The 19,396-nt window shown below is 36.4% G+C and overlaps 1 protein-coding gene across 1 annotated transcript in view; it reads right to left on the bottom strand.

The window, feature by feature from the left end:
• The window catches only part of RAPGEF4 (Rap guanine nucleotide exchange factor 4), a 280,672-nt gene that overhangs the window by 182,681 nt on the left and 78,595 nt on the right, over positions 1–19,396 (bottom strand). Inside the window, exon 2 of the mRNA XM_044669788.1 lies at positions 2,430–2,502. Coding sequence (XP_044525723.1) covers positions 2,430–2,502 — 73 coding nt within the window. The remainder of the gene's footprint in view (positions 1–2,429; positions 2,503–19,396) is intronic.

Raw genomic sequence — 19,396 nt, forward strand, 5'->3', positions numbered from 1 at the left:
CTTATACTGAGCTTTTGGTATTCAGAGCCACCCTGAATCTGTGTTAAGATGAATAATTAGTAAATACCTAGAAAAAAGAAGTGGTTATTCTGAAGAGCTATCAGAGCATCATCAAGAATGGGTTAAACAAGATTCACCTCATATCCTTTTTTGATAAGCTACCATACTGGCAAATTGAGGAAAGCTTTCAATACTATTAATATAGCATTTGATCAAATGACCAGGTACTGAATACTACCAATATCTAACACCAGGGACAGCTAGGTAGCCCATTGGATGGAGCATTGGGTTTGTAATCAGGAAGACTGATCTTCATGAGTTCAAATCTGGCCTCAGACACTTAAAAGTTGTGTAACCCTGGACAAGTCACTTAATCCTATTTGTCTCATTTTCCTTCTCTGCAAATTGAGATGGAGAAGGAAGTGGCAAAAACCCCAAAATGAGGTCATGAAGAGTCAAACGAGACTTAAACAATCAAACAACAACTAGTACTACTCATATGGAAGAGACAGATAAATGTTTATAGTTGGGATGGGTGAATTGGGACATATGATTTCCTTGATGGAGAAAGCAGACTAGATGATAATATAATTAAGTGGATTTGGAATTGGTTGAGTGGCCAAATTCAAAGAGTAATTAATAATGTTTTTATTTGAAGGTTATATGTCTCCCATAGAATAATTCAAGTACTTCTGTTTGGCCTTGTACTATTTCAGAATTTAATGAATGGTTTGATGATGGCTTAAGTGGAATACTCATCAGGTTTTCTGAAGACACAAAGCTGAGAGGAATATTTAACACACTGGCTGGGTCAGAACTTCAAAAGATTTTTGTAGCTAGATTATTGGCCTAAAGATCCTGATGATCTTAATGAAGGAAAATTAAATAGAAAAATGGGAAGTATTACTGTTGAAGTAAAATAAAAAATTCATGGATATAAAATTTTGGGGAGAGCCCTTCTAGTTAAATGGTAAGGATTAAAGCCACTGTAAGTAGTTAATAAATGTCTGGATGAAAGAGAGATGGAGAATTTGCACTAGTACTCTGAGAAATTTGGCGGTCCAAAGAAGAAAAGAGAGAGGAAAGTGATTCAAAGAGTAAAAGGAGGATTTTTTTAAAAGAATCAGGTAGAACTTAGGTATTTATAAGCTGAAGAAAGAAATCAGTGGAGAGGAAAAGCTTGAAGATGTAAGGAGGAATACTTCTTCCCTAGATACAAGAACAAAGAAAAAGGTAATGGATGAAAATGCAGAAAATGTGTAAGGTAGAATGGAGGAGGTCTGGGAGAGCTCACACTAAGCGGTCTTGGACAGCTTAGTAATTTAGAGGTAAATAATTTCACCTGCTAAGATTAAGAGGGGTTCAAATAGATTTGGGGAATGTGTTAAAGGTTCAAAACAATTACAGTGAAGGTCTAAAAGTCTGTGATGTAACAAGAATGGCTTATGTACCCCCTTGTACTAGGATGCTAAGATAATAAAACATTAAAGAATGTATACCATGCCATTTATATGTAAAATACATAATTATTTTATAATTATAAATAAATAATAAATACATAATTATTTTATAATATAATAGAGTTATGAATGCTTTATTTTCTGGGAATTTATTAAAAAATTTCCGGTAACCCTAAAGAGAAACATAAGTTCCTGTCATACATCAATGGATAAGTAGACTTCAATTACTCTAATATTTCATCAAGTCCATAAGGCAGGCATTACCCACTAAAACAGATGTTGGCATAGAAGAACACATTTCTTTTTATGTTTAGATAAAGGTCAATCTTTTATTAAAGGTGTGGAATTTGCAGAGACCTTGATTTTATTCCAGTAAATAATGACTCATTATGCCATTTGAATCATTATACTCTTCTTGATCAATATAATAAAAAATGCATAATAAGCAAAAGCTGATTTTGCAAACCCAGCAGCTCTCAGGTTTTAGGTAGTAGAAGCTAAAAGGCAAAGATGGCCCCTGATTCTATTTTTAATGGAAGGACAGCAATGACAGGGTTTGACTACAAAATAAAGACCTTCTGAATAGGTATTTTATGTTTCTTAGTATATCATATGTCTTTATAGCGTAGCTAGGTGGTACAGGAGAGAAAGGACTGACATTGGACTTGCAGCCAGAAGACCTGAGTTTGAATCTTGCCTTAGTCATTCAATGTAACCCTGGGGTCTCTCAAATTAGATAATATATTAAAGTGTTTTGGAAATTTTGAAGCACTATGTCCATACCTATTTTATACAACTAATAGAGACACATCCTGCTCCAGCGAGGACCAGAAAAACACTATAATTTTAAAAATCAGTTGAATGTACATATAACTTTGCATCCATCACACTGATAAATTATACAAATGACTACACACACATGAATATATAAACATTTTTAGTCAAAATATTTTCAAATTCTTTACTTACTATCATTGTTAGCGCTGGTTTCCATCACACCATAAGGAGGAGCCAAAAGTCCTGCCATATACTGCCGATATTTCTGAAAGAGAATATGATCAACTAAATACATTGGCATTTATTCATTTTCAGTGGTCACAGATTTATACTTTTAAGGATAGCAACTTTGAGCCTCATAAAGCACCTGAAGTCTATATTTATAGACCCATAAATTTGTTCTGAGATGACATAAAACATATCTGTCTTTCAGACAAGGCTCCTGAATTAGAATTGTGGATCTTCTCCCATCTAGGAGAGCTATATTACAGGATATTATTTACATATTTCCATCCAATTGATTGATTGATTGGTTGAACATATCTCTCCCACCCTCCCACCCCGCCCTCTATATATACAGGCTCAGTTATTTGCAATGTGAAGAGTTAATAATTACAACACTATGAATTTTTTAGTAGCTTCATATACAAAAAAAATGCTGCTTTCTTAATAAGTGAATCTCACCAAATTAGCTTCCTTCAAAGATTGAAGTACCTTTCCCTAAAAAGGATATTTCCAAAGAAGCTGATTTCATGCTGTTAACCTATTTCGGTTCACAATCTACACCTGCATTTTGTGTGACCTCTGAAAAACTTTTAGTATGCTTACATAGAAAAAGAGCATAGCTTAACGGAGAAGTCTTTGGATGGAATTAAACTGGTACTTCTATTGTCTTTTGTTAAAAAAAATGGAAATGTATGTTCTATAAACATCTAGTGGAGATTTAAAGACCAAAGCTACATGGTTCCTATCTTTATGGAGTTTGCAATATAACATTTTTTCATCCACAACATTATTAGCCACCTTAATCATAGAATTTTGACCTTTTAGGGACCTTAACAGCCAGCTACTGAACAATCTCCTTTTATAGATGAGGAAATTCCTTTATTCATTAGACTTAGCTCCAAATGACATTGAGATATTCTCAAAATTCAAACTAATCAACCCAAAAAAATGAAGATTTGAGGTATTTAGAAGAACATACTCTAAGTTCTGAAGGCATCCCCAAAATCCAGAGCCATAAAAACATACTTGTAATAAGCATATGGTTTTATAAGATGCTTACTTTGAAAAGAGCAACATTTATTTAGTTGTAGTTTGGTATGTTTGTTGAAGTTCAGTTTTATTGCCTTACAGACATACCTCATTATATAGTTAAATTACTTTCCTTGACTAAGTATGGTTGAAATATCTCTAGTCATTCATTAATTCAATATGTATTTCTTGAATACTATGATAAGCACGGTCTTGCATGCTGAGGTGGATACAAAGATTTGGGGAACATAGAGTCCCTGAATTTAGTAGGATGCCAAAAATAATCCTGCTGAAAATACGAAATATTATTTCACAAGTGGGCATAATGAAAGAAGGGAGTAATGATAGTTCAAGTGATAATAGACTTGGGTTTCTATTCTATAGGAGATGGAGAACCAGTGAAATTTTGTAGGGCATTAGAATGATAAAAAACATTATTTTAGAAAGATTAGCCTGATGTTGCTATGAAGGAAAAATTTAAGAAATGGGTCACAGGAAGCAGGGGTAAGAAAGTGCTATAGAATGCTGGGATTAGAACCAGGAAAACTCTTCTTTCTGAGTTCAAATCCAGCCTCAGACACTTACTATCTGTACAACCCTGAGCAAGTCACTTAATCCTGTTTGCCTCAATTTCTTCGTGGGTAAAATGAGCCATAGAACGAAACAACAAACCACTCTGGCATAAAAGAGAAAAAATGAATTCAATTCTGATCACAAAAAACCTTAGAAAGACTTACATGAAGTGATGCAAAATGAATTGAAGAGAATGAGAAGAACAATGTACAAAGTAATAGCAATGAAGTATTATGCTCAATTGTGAATGACAACTATTATCAGTAATGCAAAGATCCAAGACAACTCCAAGGGACTCATGATGCAAAAGGCTATCCACTGCTATGGAAGGAACTAACAAAATCTTAATGCAGACTTATACATGCCATTTTTCATTTTATTCCTTCCATGAATTTTTCTCTATCGTAAGCAATATGTGCCTTCTTCCACAACATGACAAATATAGAATTATGTATTATATGATAACACATATACAGCCTATATCATATTGCCTAGGAAGGATGGAGGGGAAAGGACACGGATTGCAAAATGTCAGAAAACAATTTTTGAAAATTGTATTGATGTGTAATCTGGGGAAAAATTAAAAATTAAAAAAATAATAGTTGAAAAAAAGAAGCTGCTAGGATTCTAGGTGAGAGCACCTTGAATTAAGATGAAGATGAATCAATGAGAACAGAAAGAGAAGGACAGATGCTGGAAGTTGCAAAAGAAGAATTGGCAATACTTAATAACCAGACTAGATATAAAGTGGAAAGACAAGGATGGATTCAAAGATGACCCTGAGTTTTCAAGCCTGAATAATTCAGAAAATAGCTCTGAAGATGATACTATGAAGTACCCCACACCTTTTACATACTTATTTTAATTCACAGGTCTGGGTGCAATTAATTCTAAAAGGAGCATAAAGCAACCTGAAGCACCCTACTCAAGTGGGGGAACATTTCATGCCAGAACTGAAAATGAGTATTAGACTGCCTCTCAGGTAATAAATACAGTCCTCCCCTTTCATGATGAAAGCTGAGCTTTTATTTATTGTGCAATGTCATGTATATTTATGTGTTTATATTTATGAATATACATAAATATTAAATAGCATCAAAAGAATCAACACTTCATAGTGCTTGTGGGCTACATAAACTGTCAGCAGAAAGGCTTCATCTGCACTGATGGGCAGCTGGTAACACTAAGGATTCTGGCAAACATCTGGCCCATTTGGTAACTCTGAATGGTGTCTGTAATGTAACATTGATGTTTTCTCAAAAGGCACAATCTTCTTCCTTATGTCAGTCAGGATTTTCCTAGTTCATTTATTTTTCTTCTGGGGCAAAGACATTTACACCTGTATGCAAACCGAGTCAACCAAGCCAAAAGTATCTTTTTCTTCATTTTTTCTTTCTGTGAGCTCACTATCCATTTATATTGCCCACAGGGTCAGTCCAGCATCTAGGATTCCTGAATACTGCCTCTTCAGAATGGCCAAATTTCATTTTACTCTATACTTCTTTATTATATTACTGTTTTCCTTTTTTTTTTTATCAAACAGGATTGGTTAAGTGCTCTTATGCTGGAGGACTAGCTAGATACTATTAAACTTTTTAAAATATTGCAGGAAAGCACCTGGAACTAATTGTCCATAGCATGAGGTTTCATCAGTTCCTGACACTCCCTTAAAGCCATCTTCTTTGCCTTTTTCTTCTCATTGGGACAATCACACTTGGCAGAGAACGTGTTTGAGATGAAGCTAATCTCCTTAGTCTCAAAATCTTCTCTGAATGAAGTGAAAAAAAAAAAAAGCTTTCCATTTTAACTAGGAGTGGAAAAGGCAGTCAGTCCAGTCTGTGTGAACAAAACATGGCCTCAAATTAAAAATTAATTCACATGTTAATCACCTTAGTTTAAAAGGAAAATGGCATTGAGGATTCTATACTTTCAGAGGTAGAAATGAAAAAAAAAAACCCCACATTTCCAAATAAGGTAGTGGTACTTCCTAACATACCTTAACTAAAACAATCACATTTTTTGTGTTCATTCCCCACAAAATATCTTCTGTGAGTTCAGCAGAATTAGCTAACTAGAGTAAGATTGCATAAGAAAAACAATGACTCCTAGTGTATTCACATATTGCCTGATGCTTTATCATTTCTTCTCTCTGGTTCCTATACAAAGCCATCCATCTATAAAGGCTTCAGTTTCTGCACCTTCAAGTTGAAAATATTAGGCTGAACTCAGAGAGAAATGCAAATGTTTTGTATCTTGAAAATATCCAAACCTGAAATAGTTCTGGAACCTTGTGTCAATTAAAGCCACTTCTTTGTACAGCCAGGCCATTTACAATTTCTAATATAGCTAAGCCTCAATTATGAATAATGAATCCCATGAAGGAGTCACATTATTTGAATTTACACTATATGTTTCCACTGGACTACCATCAATTACCATACTTTACATAATTATAACTTCAAATAGTACAAATTCAAATACATATGACCACTTTGTGGGATTTATTATTCATACTAATCAGGATCTAGTTGTATTAGCAATTGCTCTCATTTACTGCATTCTAATTGCTACAAATTGTGCCTTGGGTATACCATTAGAGGGAGAAAAAGTTATTGGACAAAATTTAAAATACACAAAAAATTAAAACAAAAATCATAAAACAGAAAAAAACAAATTTAAGAAGAGAAGGTTTTTGAAATGTAAGGGAACAGATCAGAAATTCTAAGTTGCCAGTGAGAAAATGTAAGGACATGAGCCAAGAAATGGGAAAATAATAATTCACTTATAGAATGCTTTTACATTTGTAAAGCAATTTCCTTAGAATGCTCTTGATATATAATGATTATTATAATCCTCAATTCAGAGATGAGGAAATTGGATTCTAAGAGGTTAGACAAAAGAGCTGGTAAGAGTTCAAATCCAGATCTGTCCCTTATATCAACTCACCAAACCAAATCAACAAAAATTTATTATGGAGCTACTATGTGGCAGCTACTGTGCTAAGCACTGGGGGTACAAAGAAAGGCCACAAACATTATTAATAACAAGCCAAAATTCAACAAAACATTCAACACTTTAGTTCTTGTGACATGAAGCCCCATATCTTTATCATGGTGAAAGCTAATAAAATTTTTATTCAAATGACTGCTGGCAACACCACAAATTACTATAGATGTCTATTCCAAATGCACACCTGAAATCTGCCTACAAAGATCAGGAAATTCTAGGGAAAGCTGCAGATGTTACTCAATGAAAGATTTGGGGCTGGTTGGGACAATAATTAGGAAAGACAGGTCTATTCATGGGCTGAGTGAGTAGGAGCCAGCTAACCACCTATATAGGAGATGCTGGCATTCTGCCTTCTGAAAGGAAACCACATGGATGTGGATTTGGTTCAAAGGCAATTTAGTCCTGGTCTGAAAGATTTATCAGTAAAGTCCAGTAATTAGGAACCTAATTACCAATTCTGTAGTAGATTGCAGTCAGGACTAACAAAAATAGCAACCATTTCTATCTGATACTTGCTAACACAGATTATTCTGTGGTCTTGAAGGAATAACCACGTCTATGTTGCTAATTCACAGGTATATAATGTATGTGCCTACATATGCATAACAACATTGAAGGACATGATCTATATTTATCTTCCTAAGAAAGAGGGCTTTGGGGAAAATTACAACAGACATTTAGATAATGGATCTTCTACTAGTGTGCTTTTCTTTGTTTTTTCTGTGTTCGGATATTTTTATGTTCCAAGAGTAAAACAATAGTCCAAATAGAAGGAAGATGCTTCCAAAATCATGGAAGAAAAAGAACAGAGGAAGATAGACTGGAAAGAGAAATCTTCTTTTTGTAGATGTTACAAAAATCCTATAATTATATTACCTAAATGTTTACCCAAAATGTTATCTGGAAAACATCCTGTTTTTGATATTAATGCAGGCACTCCTAAATATAGGGCACTACTCTTGCAGTCAGTAAGACTTGGATTCAAATCCCACCTCATATGCTTACTAGCCACAAGGTCCAAGGAAATGATTTAACCCTCCAGTGCCTCAGTTTCATCATTGGTAAAATATAGGCAGGGGATTCAGAAAAATGACCTTTAAGGTCTCTTTCAGTTTTAAATGTATAATCTTATGACTTATTAACAGTACAGAATAACTTTCATTTATTTATGAAGTCTTTTAAAACTCTAATTCTAACACAGAGTAGATTTTAAAATATGGACTATTTTAAATCTGTGTTAATGGCAAAAACAAAGCAAAAAACATGTCCCAGAAAATCACTGGGGATTGAGAGCCTAGTTCTGGCTAGAGGAACTGAAGAGTAATTGAATGAAAAGTGTTTCATCATTCTATGCTAATATTATTTGAGACAGTAGCCCAATGGCCTCCAAATATAGCTCTCTTGGGAATGGGGAGTAGTTGAGACGGATGTGTGTGTGTGTGTGTGTGTGTGTGTGTGTGTGTGTGTGTGTGTGTAGAGCATTCCTAGTGCTTGGTTAGGAACCTGAAATAATAATGCTGGCAAGGGGTGGGGGGTTGGGGGCAGAAGATAAGAAAGGAACTCGGAGTTTTTTTGCTACAATGTTCTTCCCCTTTTTTGATGTCATGGTGTCCTTTGGCCATATGGCAAAGCATAAAGCATATCTCAAAACAATAAATTATATGTGAATACAAAAGAAAACAATTTTGTGGAAACTGTTATCAAAATATTTAAAAATAAGTTTGTGGACCCCAGATTAAGAATCCTTTTTTTAGAGACTAGAGAAGAAGATAGGAATTTCAAAGAAGAACCATGCATGAGTGACTGAGAACTGAGAGGTTTGGCCAAAGTTCATATTCAGTAGAGCAATTGATAGGACTATAGATTTATACCCTGAAAAGACCTTAGAGGTCATCTAGTCCTATACTAGATGGGGGTAGCTAGGCAATGCAGTGGATAGAGTGCTGGGCTTAGAGTCAGGAAGATATGAGTTCAAGTCTGGCCTCAGATACTTCCTCACTGTGTGACCCTGGGCAAGTCACTAAACATTGTTTGCTTCAGTTTCCTTCCTAGAGAAGGAAATGGCAAATTCCAAATGGGATCATGGAGAGTCAGACATGAGTGAATGATAACAAAAGCCCTGTACTTTCATTTTACAGATGAGGAAACTGAGGCCCAGAAAAAGTAAGAGACTTATCAAGGTCATGGGTAGTATATGGCAGAGAAGGGATTTGAACCCAAATCCTTTGACTCCAAATCCAACAATATTCTTTCTAATGTACAATGAAGCCTTTATCTAAATAACTTCCAGGCTGGCTGTTACTGCCAAAACCCATAGATTTTGTGACCTATGATTTTATTTGTGAAGGTATTTGGTGATAGTCCCTAGAAGGAGGGGACAGGAAGCAAGGCTACCCATCTTGATTTCTTGCTGCCACCACACCCAGCCCTGTAACAACAGGTAATGAAGATAAGACTTTGTCAGCTTCTGCCTCATTACTGACCTTAACTCTCAGAGCCCCTTCTTCCTTCCTCTACCTAATAGCCAGCACAAAACTTGGGACAGATCACTTCCTCCCTAGGAAATCCTGGGGATCCTTGGCCTGGGATAAGCCCATGATGGAAAAATAATGACAGAAAAAATAATAGAAAAAAATGACAGAAACCTGTGAGGATGATTGGCGAGAAAGAAGCATGAAGAGCTAATGATCTATGATCAGGACCACCAAGGAAGAGCTGATTTGGGGGGGCATTCCTTTCAGCATAGTTGAGGGGATCCTGCTGACTCAAACTTTGGGTTAGTTAAGGCCTGAGGGGCTTACAAAGGAAATTACTTGCTTCTCTAGGGACTAGAAACACTCTAAGAAATGGCTTAAGCTCTGCTATTTATGGGGTAATCTTGATCGGCATGGCAAAGTAGACAGAGCATTGAACTTGGAGGCGAGAGAAGCTGGGTTTGATCCTTCCTCTGGCATTTAGTACCCAAGTGACCCTGAAAAAGATTCTGGTCTTGTTTCCTCAAGGTAAAATCAGAGGAGTGGATTTGATGACCTTTCAGGTTCCCCCCCCACCCACCTCCCCCCTGCTCTAGAATTGTAATCCTCTGGTTTCTTTGGGACTTGGTTCTTTCATCTGTAAAATGAGGCTGTTAGACTATGCCATCTCTAAAGCACCTCCCAGTTCCAAGACCTATGATCCCTAAGAATAACATGTTGGGGGCATGGAAATCAAGGGAAAAGCAAAAAAAGATTTACATGATAACTTACCAAGTTATCTTTTTAAAACCCTTGGTAATAAAATGCTTTTTAAAAGTTCAGATCCTCTATTAGAAAACAATAATACTGCTTTTATTATATAACCCTGGGCAGTTATAGAATATTCTTACATTATTTTATGTTTTATTATGTCATATTATATTACGTTATGTTATGTTATGTTATGTTGTGTTGTGTTATGTTATGTTATGTTATGTTATGTTATGTTATGTTATGTTATGTTATGTTATGTTATGTTATGTTATGTTGTGTTGTGTTGTGTTGTGTTGTGTTGTGTTATGTTATGTTACCTTGGGTAGCTAGATAAGAGTACTGGCCCTAGAGTCAGGAAGACTTATCTTACTCAGTTCATATCTGGTCTCAGACACATAATAGCTGTGTGATCCTGGGAAGGTTCCTCTGTTTGCCTCAATTTCCTTGTCTCCAAAAAATGAGCTGGAGAAAGAAATGGCAAACCATTCCAGTATCTTTGACAAAAAAATCCCAAATGGATCAAAAACAGTTGGACATGACTGAAATGACTTACCAACAAATTTTGTCTCAATTGAGACTCACAACAACCCTTAGAAGGTAAGTGCTATTCTCTTCATTTTACAGATAAAGGGACTGAGGCAAATGGAAGTAAAGTGACCAGGCCTGGGTCCCATCATTAGTCTGAGGTGGGATTTGAACTCAGGTCTAGCATTCTATCCACCATGGTGCCTCACTGCCTCCTAAGGGTTGTATCCATGGTATAGGTTAAAAACTTTTATTTTTCTTTCTGCTACTCAATAAAAACATTTTTATTGCCTATGCACAATATGAAACATTGACGTGACATTTTACTCCTGTGTTTTCAGAGCTAAAAAATTATTAAAATGTTGACAAATGGGAGAATGGTAACAGTGTGCTACTTTAAATATGAATATTCCAATGGGTTTTTTTCCCTATGGGTATCTTTTCTGAAGTCATACAAACCGCTTTCCTGTACAGATCACAAAATCTCAAAGCTGGAAGGGAGATGAGGCCACTTAATACAACCTGAACTTAAGCCCAAGAATCACCTCTAAAACATAATTAATAGAAAACCCCTGAAAAGGGGAAACCACTGCATTCTGGGGAAATACCTTCTACTAGTTCTAAGGAAGTGTTTCCTTAGAACAAACCTAAAGCTGATCCTCAGCAGTCAACCAATGAACTAATACTTATTAACTGCTTACTAGGCACCAAGCATGAATTTAAGTGCTGGGGATATCAAGAAAGGGCAAAAACAGTCCCTACTCTCAAAAAGCTTACTTTCTAATGGAGAATAAAGCATGGAAGTATATAGGTACATACAAGAAGTATGTTCTTTACCATTGGTCCTAGTTTTTTTCTCTCAGGGATCAAACAATTCAAACCTAATCTCTTTTCCACATGACAACTATCATGTCCTCCCAGGGAGAAAATATGGTACAAAAGAGAGAACTGGAAAGACCACCCCCAACCCAAATTTGAAGTCAGAGGACTTGGGTTGGAATCCTGGCACAATTTCTAGTTTTCATAGGTTTTACATTCAGAGATAACAAGAGCCGTTGGAGCTCATTTAGTCCTATCCCTGAGTTTATAAGCCAGGTGATGGAGAACCAAGAAGGCCAGGTAAACTGTGTAAAGTCAGATGCTGGGAGCAAGGGATTAGGTTTTAACCCAAGTCCTCTAACTCCAAACCCAGCATATTTACTGCTGTATCATGTTGTTTCTCTATAAAATGAAATAGTTGGATTAGATCAGTGATTCCCAAAGTGGGTGCTACCGCCCCCTGGTGGGTGCTGCAGCGATCCAGGGGAATGGTGATGGCCACACTTTTTTTGTATTACATTCTATTCTGAGTTCAATAAATAGTTTCATAATTTCCAGGGGGCACAGAGTAATATTTTTTTCCGGAAAGGGGGCGGCAGGCCCAAAAAAGTTTGGGAACCCCTGGATTAGATGATCTCTAAGAAGATCCCTAAGTCACTTCACTCTTTTTACCTCGGCTTCCTCATCTATAAAGTGAGCTGGAGAAGGAAATGGCAAACCACTGCAGTATTTTTGCCAAGAAAATCCCAAATGAGATTAATGAAGAGTCAGTGACATTCGAAATGACTAAACAACATCAAGATACTTTCTAGCTCTACTGGATGATCCTGTTAAAATTTTTTCTAAGATATTTTGCATGATAATACATGTAGAACCCAGCTCAAATTGCCTGCCAGCACCAGGAGGAGAACAGAAGAGAGGGAAGGAGGTAAAGTTGATCATATCTTAGAAAAACTTGCATGGAAAATCAATATTACATGTAATTATTAAAATAATAAAAAACAAAAATAAATGTCTTTTCAGGCCTAATATGGTTAATATTCAACTCCTGTGGGATGGCCTTCACCATCCTTGTCTCTCTCTTCTGGATACCCTGTAAATTATCAGCATCCTTCCTAAAACATAGTCCCCCAAATTGATCACAGTATTCCAAATGTGGTCTAATCAGGATGGAGGACTCTGGGATCATCACCATCATTTTACCCAGCTTCAATTCATTCTGGCTTCTCCCACCTCATACCCAGATCTTAATACTTATCTTATACATTATGTTGGTCTTTTTTTTAAACCATTACCTTGCATCTTAGACTCAATATTGAATATTATTTCCAAGGCAGAAAAGCAGCAAAGGGCAATGGGGCTGAGTGAATTCGCCCAGGATCATACAGCTAAGAAATATCTAAGGTCAAATTTGAACCCAGGCCTGACTCTCAATCCACTGAGTCCCCTAGCATCCCCCCCCCCCCCACTGGGCTACTCTTTGTATTTATCCTTCATAACTGTACTAGCTTTCATCTTCTACACTGGTTCTGAGAAAGGGCACTGCCTTCAATGTTAGAAGAGACTTGGATTTTAATCCACCTCTGAATAGATTTTCAATTATATCTAATATATTGTATTGCTTTACTATACTTAGCTGTCACAAAGTGGGGAGAAGGGGAGGATGTTCCAAGTGAAGATAGAGGATCTTTGGGAAGTGAAAGTGATATTAAAAAAATAAAATAATAAGAAATAACAACAATAAAAAATTAAAGAAAAAATAACTGACATCTGCTTCTTATACTCAGTGTGGGACCTTACACAAGCCACTTAACCTTTCTTTAAAAAACAAAACAAGGGGGCAGCTGGGTAGCTTAGTGGAGTGAGAGTCAGGCCTAGAGACAGGAGGTCCTAGGTTCAAACCCGGCCTCAGCCACTTCCCAGCTGTGTGACCCTGGGCAAGTCACTTGACCCCCATTGCCCACCCTTACCAATCTTCCACCTATGAGACAATACACCGAAGTACAAGGGTTTAAAAAAAAAGAAAAAAACAAAACCTGTATCTTCTCTCTTAGAATTGATGCCAAATATCCATTTCAAGGCAGAAGAACAGTAAAGGGCAATTAAGGTTAAATAACTTGCCCAGAGTCACACAGTTAAGATGTGTCTTGGGGCAGATTTGAACCCAGGCTCTCTTGTCTCTAGGGTTGGTGCTCTATCCATCGAGATACTTAGCTGTCCCTCACTTAACCTTTTCAGCTACCTTAAATCTAAAAATCTTTTTGAGAACAGGGCTGTGATGAGGAGCAAAAGAGATAACGCATATTATCTACATAAATATCAGCTATTATCATTATCTTATTCAATGGACTGGGATTGCCTCTCATGAGACAGTGTTATATATACTAGGTAGAATGGCAGGCTTGGAGTGCAGAAGATCTGGGATCCAAAACCAGTTCTGATACTCACTGGCTGTGTGACCATGAGTAAATCACAATCTCCCTGAGCCTTAGTTTCTTTATATGTAAGATGGATATAATAATACCTACTGTATCCAAGTCTGAGGATTGTAGGGAGGAACAAATGAGATAATCTATGTAAAGCACTATACAAAACTTACAGGACTGAAAGCATTAGCTCATGTTATTATTGATTATTGCTTAATTTCCCCAATACCAAAGAACACAGAGAACTTGGAGGATCTCCTTTTGAATGGTGGTTAGTCATCTCCCCTTAGCTATGATAGATCTTTTACTAAAGAAAACTTCTGATTTTCAACCCTATTGCCATTTTCAGGGCATGATTGAGTTCTTTCCTGTGGTTCAAATGTAGTTCCAAGGAGAGACTTTTTACATCTTTGTGTCATTTTAGGAAACCCATCAGCAATGAATCAACCACAGGAAAGAACATCATGTGAGGAAAGGTTGAAGGTTTCTTTGCCTCCAAGTCTATTTTTTGGGAAAGATCACATAGGTTTAGAGCCAAAAGGGACCTAAGAGGTCATCTCACTCAACTGCTTCATTTTATAGATGAGAAATTTGGGGCACAAGGAGGTTAAGTACAGAGCAGTAATCAGCCATGGCCAAATCAGGAATAAGTAGAACCAAGATTCTCTGCCTCCAAATCCAAGGCTGTTTCCACAATTATCTGGAAAGGGTAATCTTGGTGGTGGTGGTGGTGGTGAGTCATTTCAGATCTTGGCAAAGCTAAGCCATTTTACAGCTCATTTTACAGATGAGGAACTGAGGCAAATAGGGTTAAATGACTTGTCTAGGGTCACACATCTAGTGTATCTGAGGACAGATTTAAACTCAGTCTTCCTGATTCTAGGTCAGGCATTCTGACTCCTTTAGGTAGACATGTTTATCAGATTTGCTAGTTATCACCTAACATGAGCAGGCCTATGAGGCAACAGAAGAAAAAATTTCTGGAAAGAGAAAGAAAGGAAATGATTTGTAGTACGATTTGCTAGAGAATGCCAATGCTTGGGGGTAATTAAACATATAAACTTTAAGTATTTTTTAAAACTTTGCCATTTTAATAATTTTTCTTAGGGCTAGCTTATTCTCATACTATTTTTATTGTGACAAAGATGCAAGGTCCCCATTCAAAAATGCTCAGCCCATGTATGTTTTTAAAATTACTGAGATTTCAGGTAATTCACTGCAATTACTCTAATTGAGGGTATTGCCCATTCAGCATATTTGGGTAATTAAGCAATGAGTTTTTCTTAGGCACCCTCCAATTACTAGAGTGAAATTCACACAGTAGGTCAAAGACATTTAAATGAATACCATAAAAGAAAGTGCCCTAGGGCTTCTACTGAATAACACGCCCTTCCTGGAGGTTATGCTTCAAACCCCATTCTTGCTTCTTACTTATTGAACTTGTGATCTTCTATCTAAATTAACATACAGAAGTAATTGGAAACATAGAAAATGGCAAGCTGATGTAGGAAAAACAGATGATTGGATTTCTATCCAATCTATCCAATCATCTCAGCAAACTATGAAGGAATGGGACCAGATGTGATGAATCAAAATTAACATAACTAGAATGCTACTAAAAGCAGAAAGTAGATCATATTTTAGAACACGGGCTGGTAAACTATGACCTATAGGGCAAATCAAGCCCGCCACCTGTTTTCATAAGACTTTTGAGCCAATATGTATTTTTTTCTTTTTTATATTGGGGAAAACAGTATGAGAGACTATGTAATGGAAAATATCAAATATTAAATGCATATAATGTAAATATTAAATACACAATGAGAATATTAAATATTAAACATAATATCCCATGATCAATGTAGATTCATGACACTATTTCTGCTTTTGTGTCCAATGGTTCCTTTATTTAAGGGCAAGAAGGCATTAGGTATATGCAGAAATGGAAGACTGCCTTGATAAAATGAATGGCCTCTAAAAATATTTTCCCTATTTTACCCTGAGGCTGAATTTATTCTAGAGAATCCATAACTGTATATTAAGAGTTTTCCCACAATACAGTGCAATAGAGAAAGAATGGATCCAGGGATAGCCATTTGAGGACAGAGAGAAAATAATTGAAGAAAGAGAGTGTTGGCAAGAAGGATATAGATTGAGAGGAAGGCCTCAGGAGGGACTTCAAGAGCTGAGTCAGAAAGAACTGGCAACACAAGAACTGGGGTGAAAAGAGAAAGACAAAGTAGGAGGGAGCTATGGGAGAGACTGGAGGGAAAAAAAAACTCAAGCTTCTGAAGTCCTCAAGTGAAATAACCTCTTGAAGGAGTGAGAAAAGTCCAAGAAAATGTCTGTTCTTTCACTGACAGACACTGTAATAATGAACACTGCTTACAACTTCACCCAACTGTTTCTGGTAACCTGAATTTTGCTTCAACCACAAGAAGGTTAGGGCTTAGTCAGGAATAATATAAATTTAAATTAAGGCAGAGAGCCAAACCTCTGCCTAAATGTTAGGAATTTTTTTGTTTAATATAAATTTCCTAAAGCAGTGGAAGAGAGAACCACATGACTCTGAGGACAATAAGTGAGCCAATTACTGTAACAGGGTATGGCTGATTATATCTCCAGGAACAAAGTGGGTAAGGAGAAAAGGGCATTAAATCACTGTGTATCACATTATATCAATCTTCAGTCTCAACAATGATACCTGCATGCATTGGTGTTATATAGATTCATTTTGCACACAACTTTTCAAAAGCATCTACCATGTAAACCAAGGTACATCTCTATACAGAGCTATGGCACAGAAACTTATCACTTTATGAAGAAGAAATACCATGAGACTTAAGAATCAAGAATCTAGAACTTTCTTCTTGTCTTATTAACGCAAGGATATTTATTGTTTTGTAGGGATTTCCAAAAACTAAAACAAGCAAGTGAGGTCTTTTTTTCTCACATAGCTAGGCAAAACCTCATGACATATCTCTGCCTGGAAAATAGGTCACAGACTGGCAAGAGGAATTTCTTTTGCAAGATGAAAACTGCCATTAGAAAATATTCTATGGGAAGTTCAGTTGCTTTGGCTTATCTCATTTACCATGAGCCTTCATGGAGGACTCAAATCCTTAAACCCAGAATTGCACCCAGGAACAAATGGGTCATCAGTGTCACCTCTAGAGCATGACCTTAACTTACTTCATAAAGCCCAATAACATTTATCCACTTTTAGAAGAGGCCACTATCCTAGAATGTTAGCATAAAAAAAAAATACCAGATATAATAAACATTTCTTTAGAGAGCCACATGGGCTCCCAGGTATAGAACACTTTGTCACTGTATTTGCATGAAACCCAGATCCTCTTGTACTACTCCCAAGCAGATCCAAAACACCGAGTCCAATAGCACTGTCTTTTCAACCTGTAGAGAGATTCCTATATTTTTCCTCTGAGTATTTGATTTTTCCAAACAAAAGGACTCCTCAAGCACACAAAACCGAAGGGTGAACTGATGAGCAGTTCTGCATATATATATAGAATGTGCAAGTAATAAAGCATGCTTTCCAGCAAGCAGTGCTTTGTTTGGAAGAAATTAGACTTTGCCTTTTCACAATGCCCTCTTACCAAGCTCATTGTGCTTTCCTAACTTAAAATTAGTCTTTTAGGTGCATGCTCCTTCCAAAATAGACCTATTTGCTCTGTGATCATTCAGGTAACAACCCCAATATTGAATTTATCTTTGCCGGTGGGCAACTAGTTCTGCCTCACTACAATCCAGAGAATCATAGTTTTTTTTTAACCTTTGAATAATTTCTTGATTGTGTGAAGAACTTCACATAATTGTTTCCAAGGTTTTAGAATGAGCATCACATATAATAGGAGCAAAGAAATTAAGCACAAAGCTGTTTTCTTTGTGTGATAGAGGATTTGTCAACAATTGTCTACTTAATCTATGAAGAGCTATAAAATTATATTTTTTCCTTTTCCTAAGAAAAAAAGAAAGAGCAAGAAATATCAAAACTGAGATGATAAAGTTACAAGAAGCACAAGCTTCCTAAGGACAATGAGGATCTGCAGACTAAAAAAGGACGAATTTGGAATAAAGTGAGCTAACCTCAGGATTCTGGAGACTAACCAAGAGGGAGAAGCTAGTTATTCTCTGCAAAACAATACTATACATACTTTCTGACTGTTAGATATTTATCCCTAGCATTTAGCATGCTGCCCAGCAAAGAGTAAGTGCATAATAAACACTTGTTGATTGATTGATTAAAATTTCAAGATGAAGATTCAGTGTGCTGTAGCTATTTGTACTGTGAATTATGGGCTGTTAGGCTGAGAAAAACTGATTGAGACATCTCTTCTAGGAAATCCAAAAATACTTTGTTCACTGTGTAATTATATCTAGTCTTATCACTGTAGGAATTTTCCAAATCAAAAACTTCTGAGAGTTAGCAGGTCTGAAGTTTCAGAGTGGGCATAACTTTTCAAGAGCTTATTGGCTCTTACTAGAGCTAACTTTTCTAGAGCATATAACATCTTATTGGCTAAAACTTTTCCAGAGCTTAGTAGCTCTTGCTAGGAATTCCTTTTCAAGAACTTATAGACTTTTTGGTGACTTTTTTCCTAACCCCTTTTTGCTCTAGAACAATTACAATCATTACACATGAAATATATTAGCTTCTATAGTCTGATCTATAACAGTGGATGTTACAAAATATTAATACCCTCAATGCCAACCCCAATGCCTTGCACAAGATAAACATAAATATTGAATTGTTGAACTGAATTACATATTGAAATTCTCAGACCATTAAGAGACTATCATGAGAGCAGTGAAATGGCTTAGGGGATTGAGAGCTAGAAGGTCCTAGGTTCAAATTTGACCTCAGACACTTTTAGCTGTATGATCCTGGGTAAGTCATCCCATTGCCTAGCCCTTACCACTTTTCTACTTTGGAACCAATATGCAATATTGATTCTAACACAGAAGGTAAAGGTTTAAAAAAAAAGAGGCTATCATTCTTGTGGCAAGTTTGTTCCTTGGGAAAACCTCTACTTACATTAAAATTCTTGATTTGACCACACAAGAGAAAACTATGGCAAAGCCATTATTTGTTAAATTACAACAATAATTTTTTGCTTGGCAGTAACTTTTGAAGACTATACCATTACTTGTAGAAAGTTTGTGATCTGTATCAGGAGAGTAAATATCCACAACATAAACACAGATCATTGAAGTACTTAAAGAAGGAGGAGAAGGAAAAGGAGAAGAAGAGGAGGAGGAGGAGGAAGAGGGAGAAGAAGAGAAGGAGGAGGAGGAGGAGGAGGAG

Source organism: Gracilinanus agilis, chromosome 3, assembly GCF_016433145.1.
Source record: "Gracilinanus agilis isolate LMUSP501 chromosome 3, AgileGrace, whole genome shotgun sequence".
Classification (NCBI taxonomy): Eukaryota; Metazoa; Chordata; class Mammalia; order Didelphimorphia; family Didelphidae; genus Gracilinanus; species Gracilinanus agilis.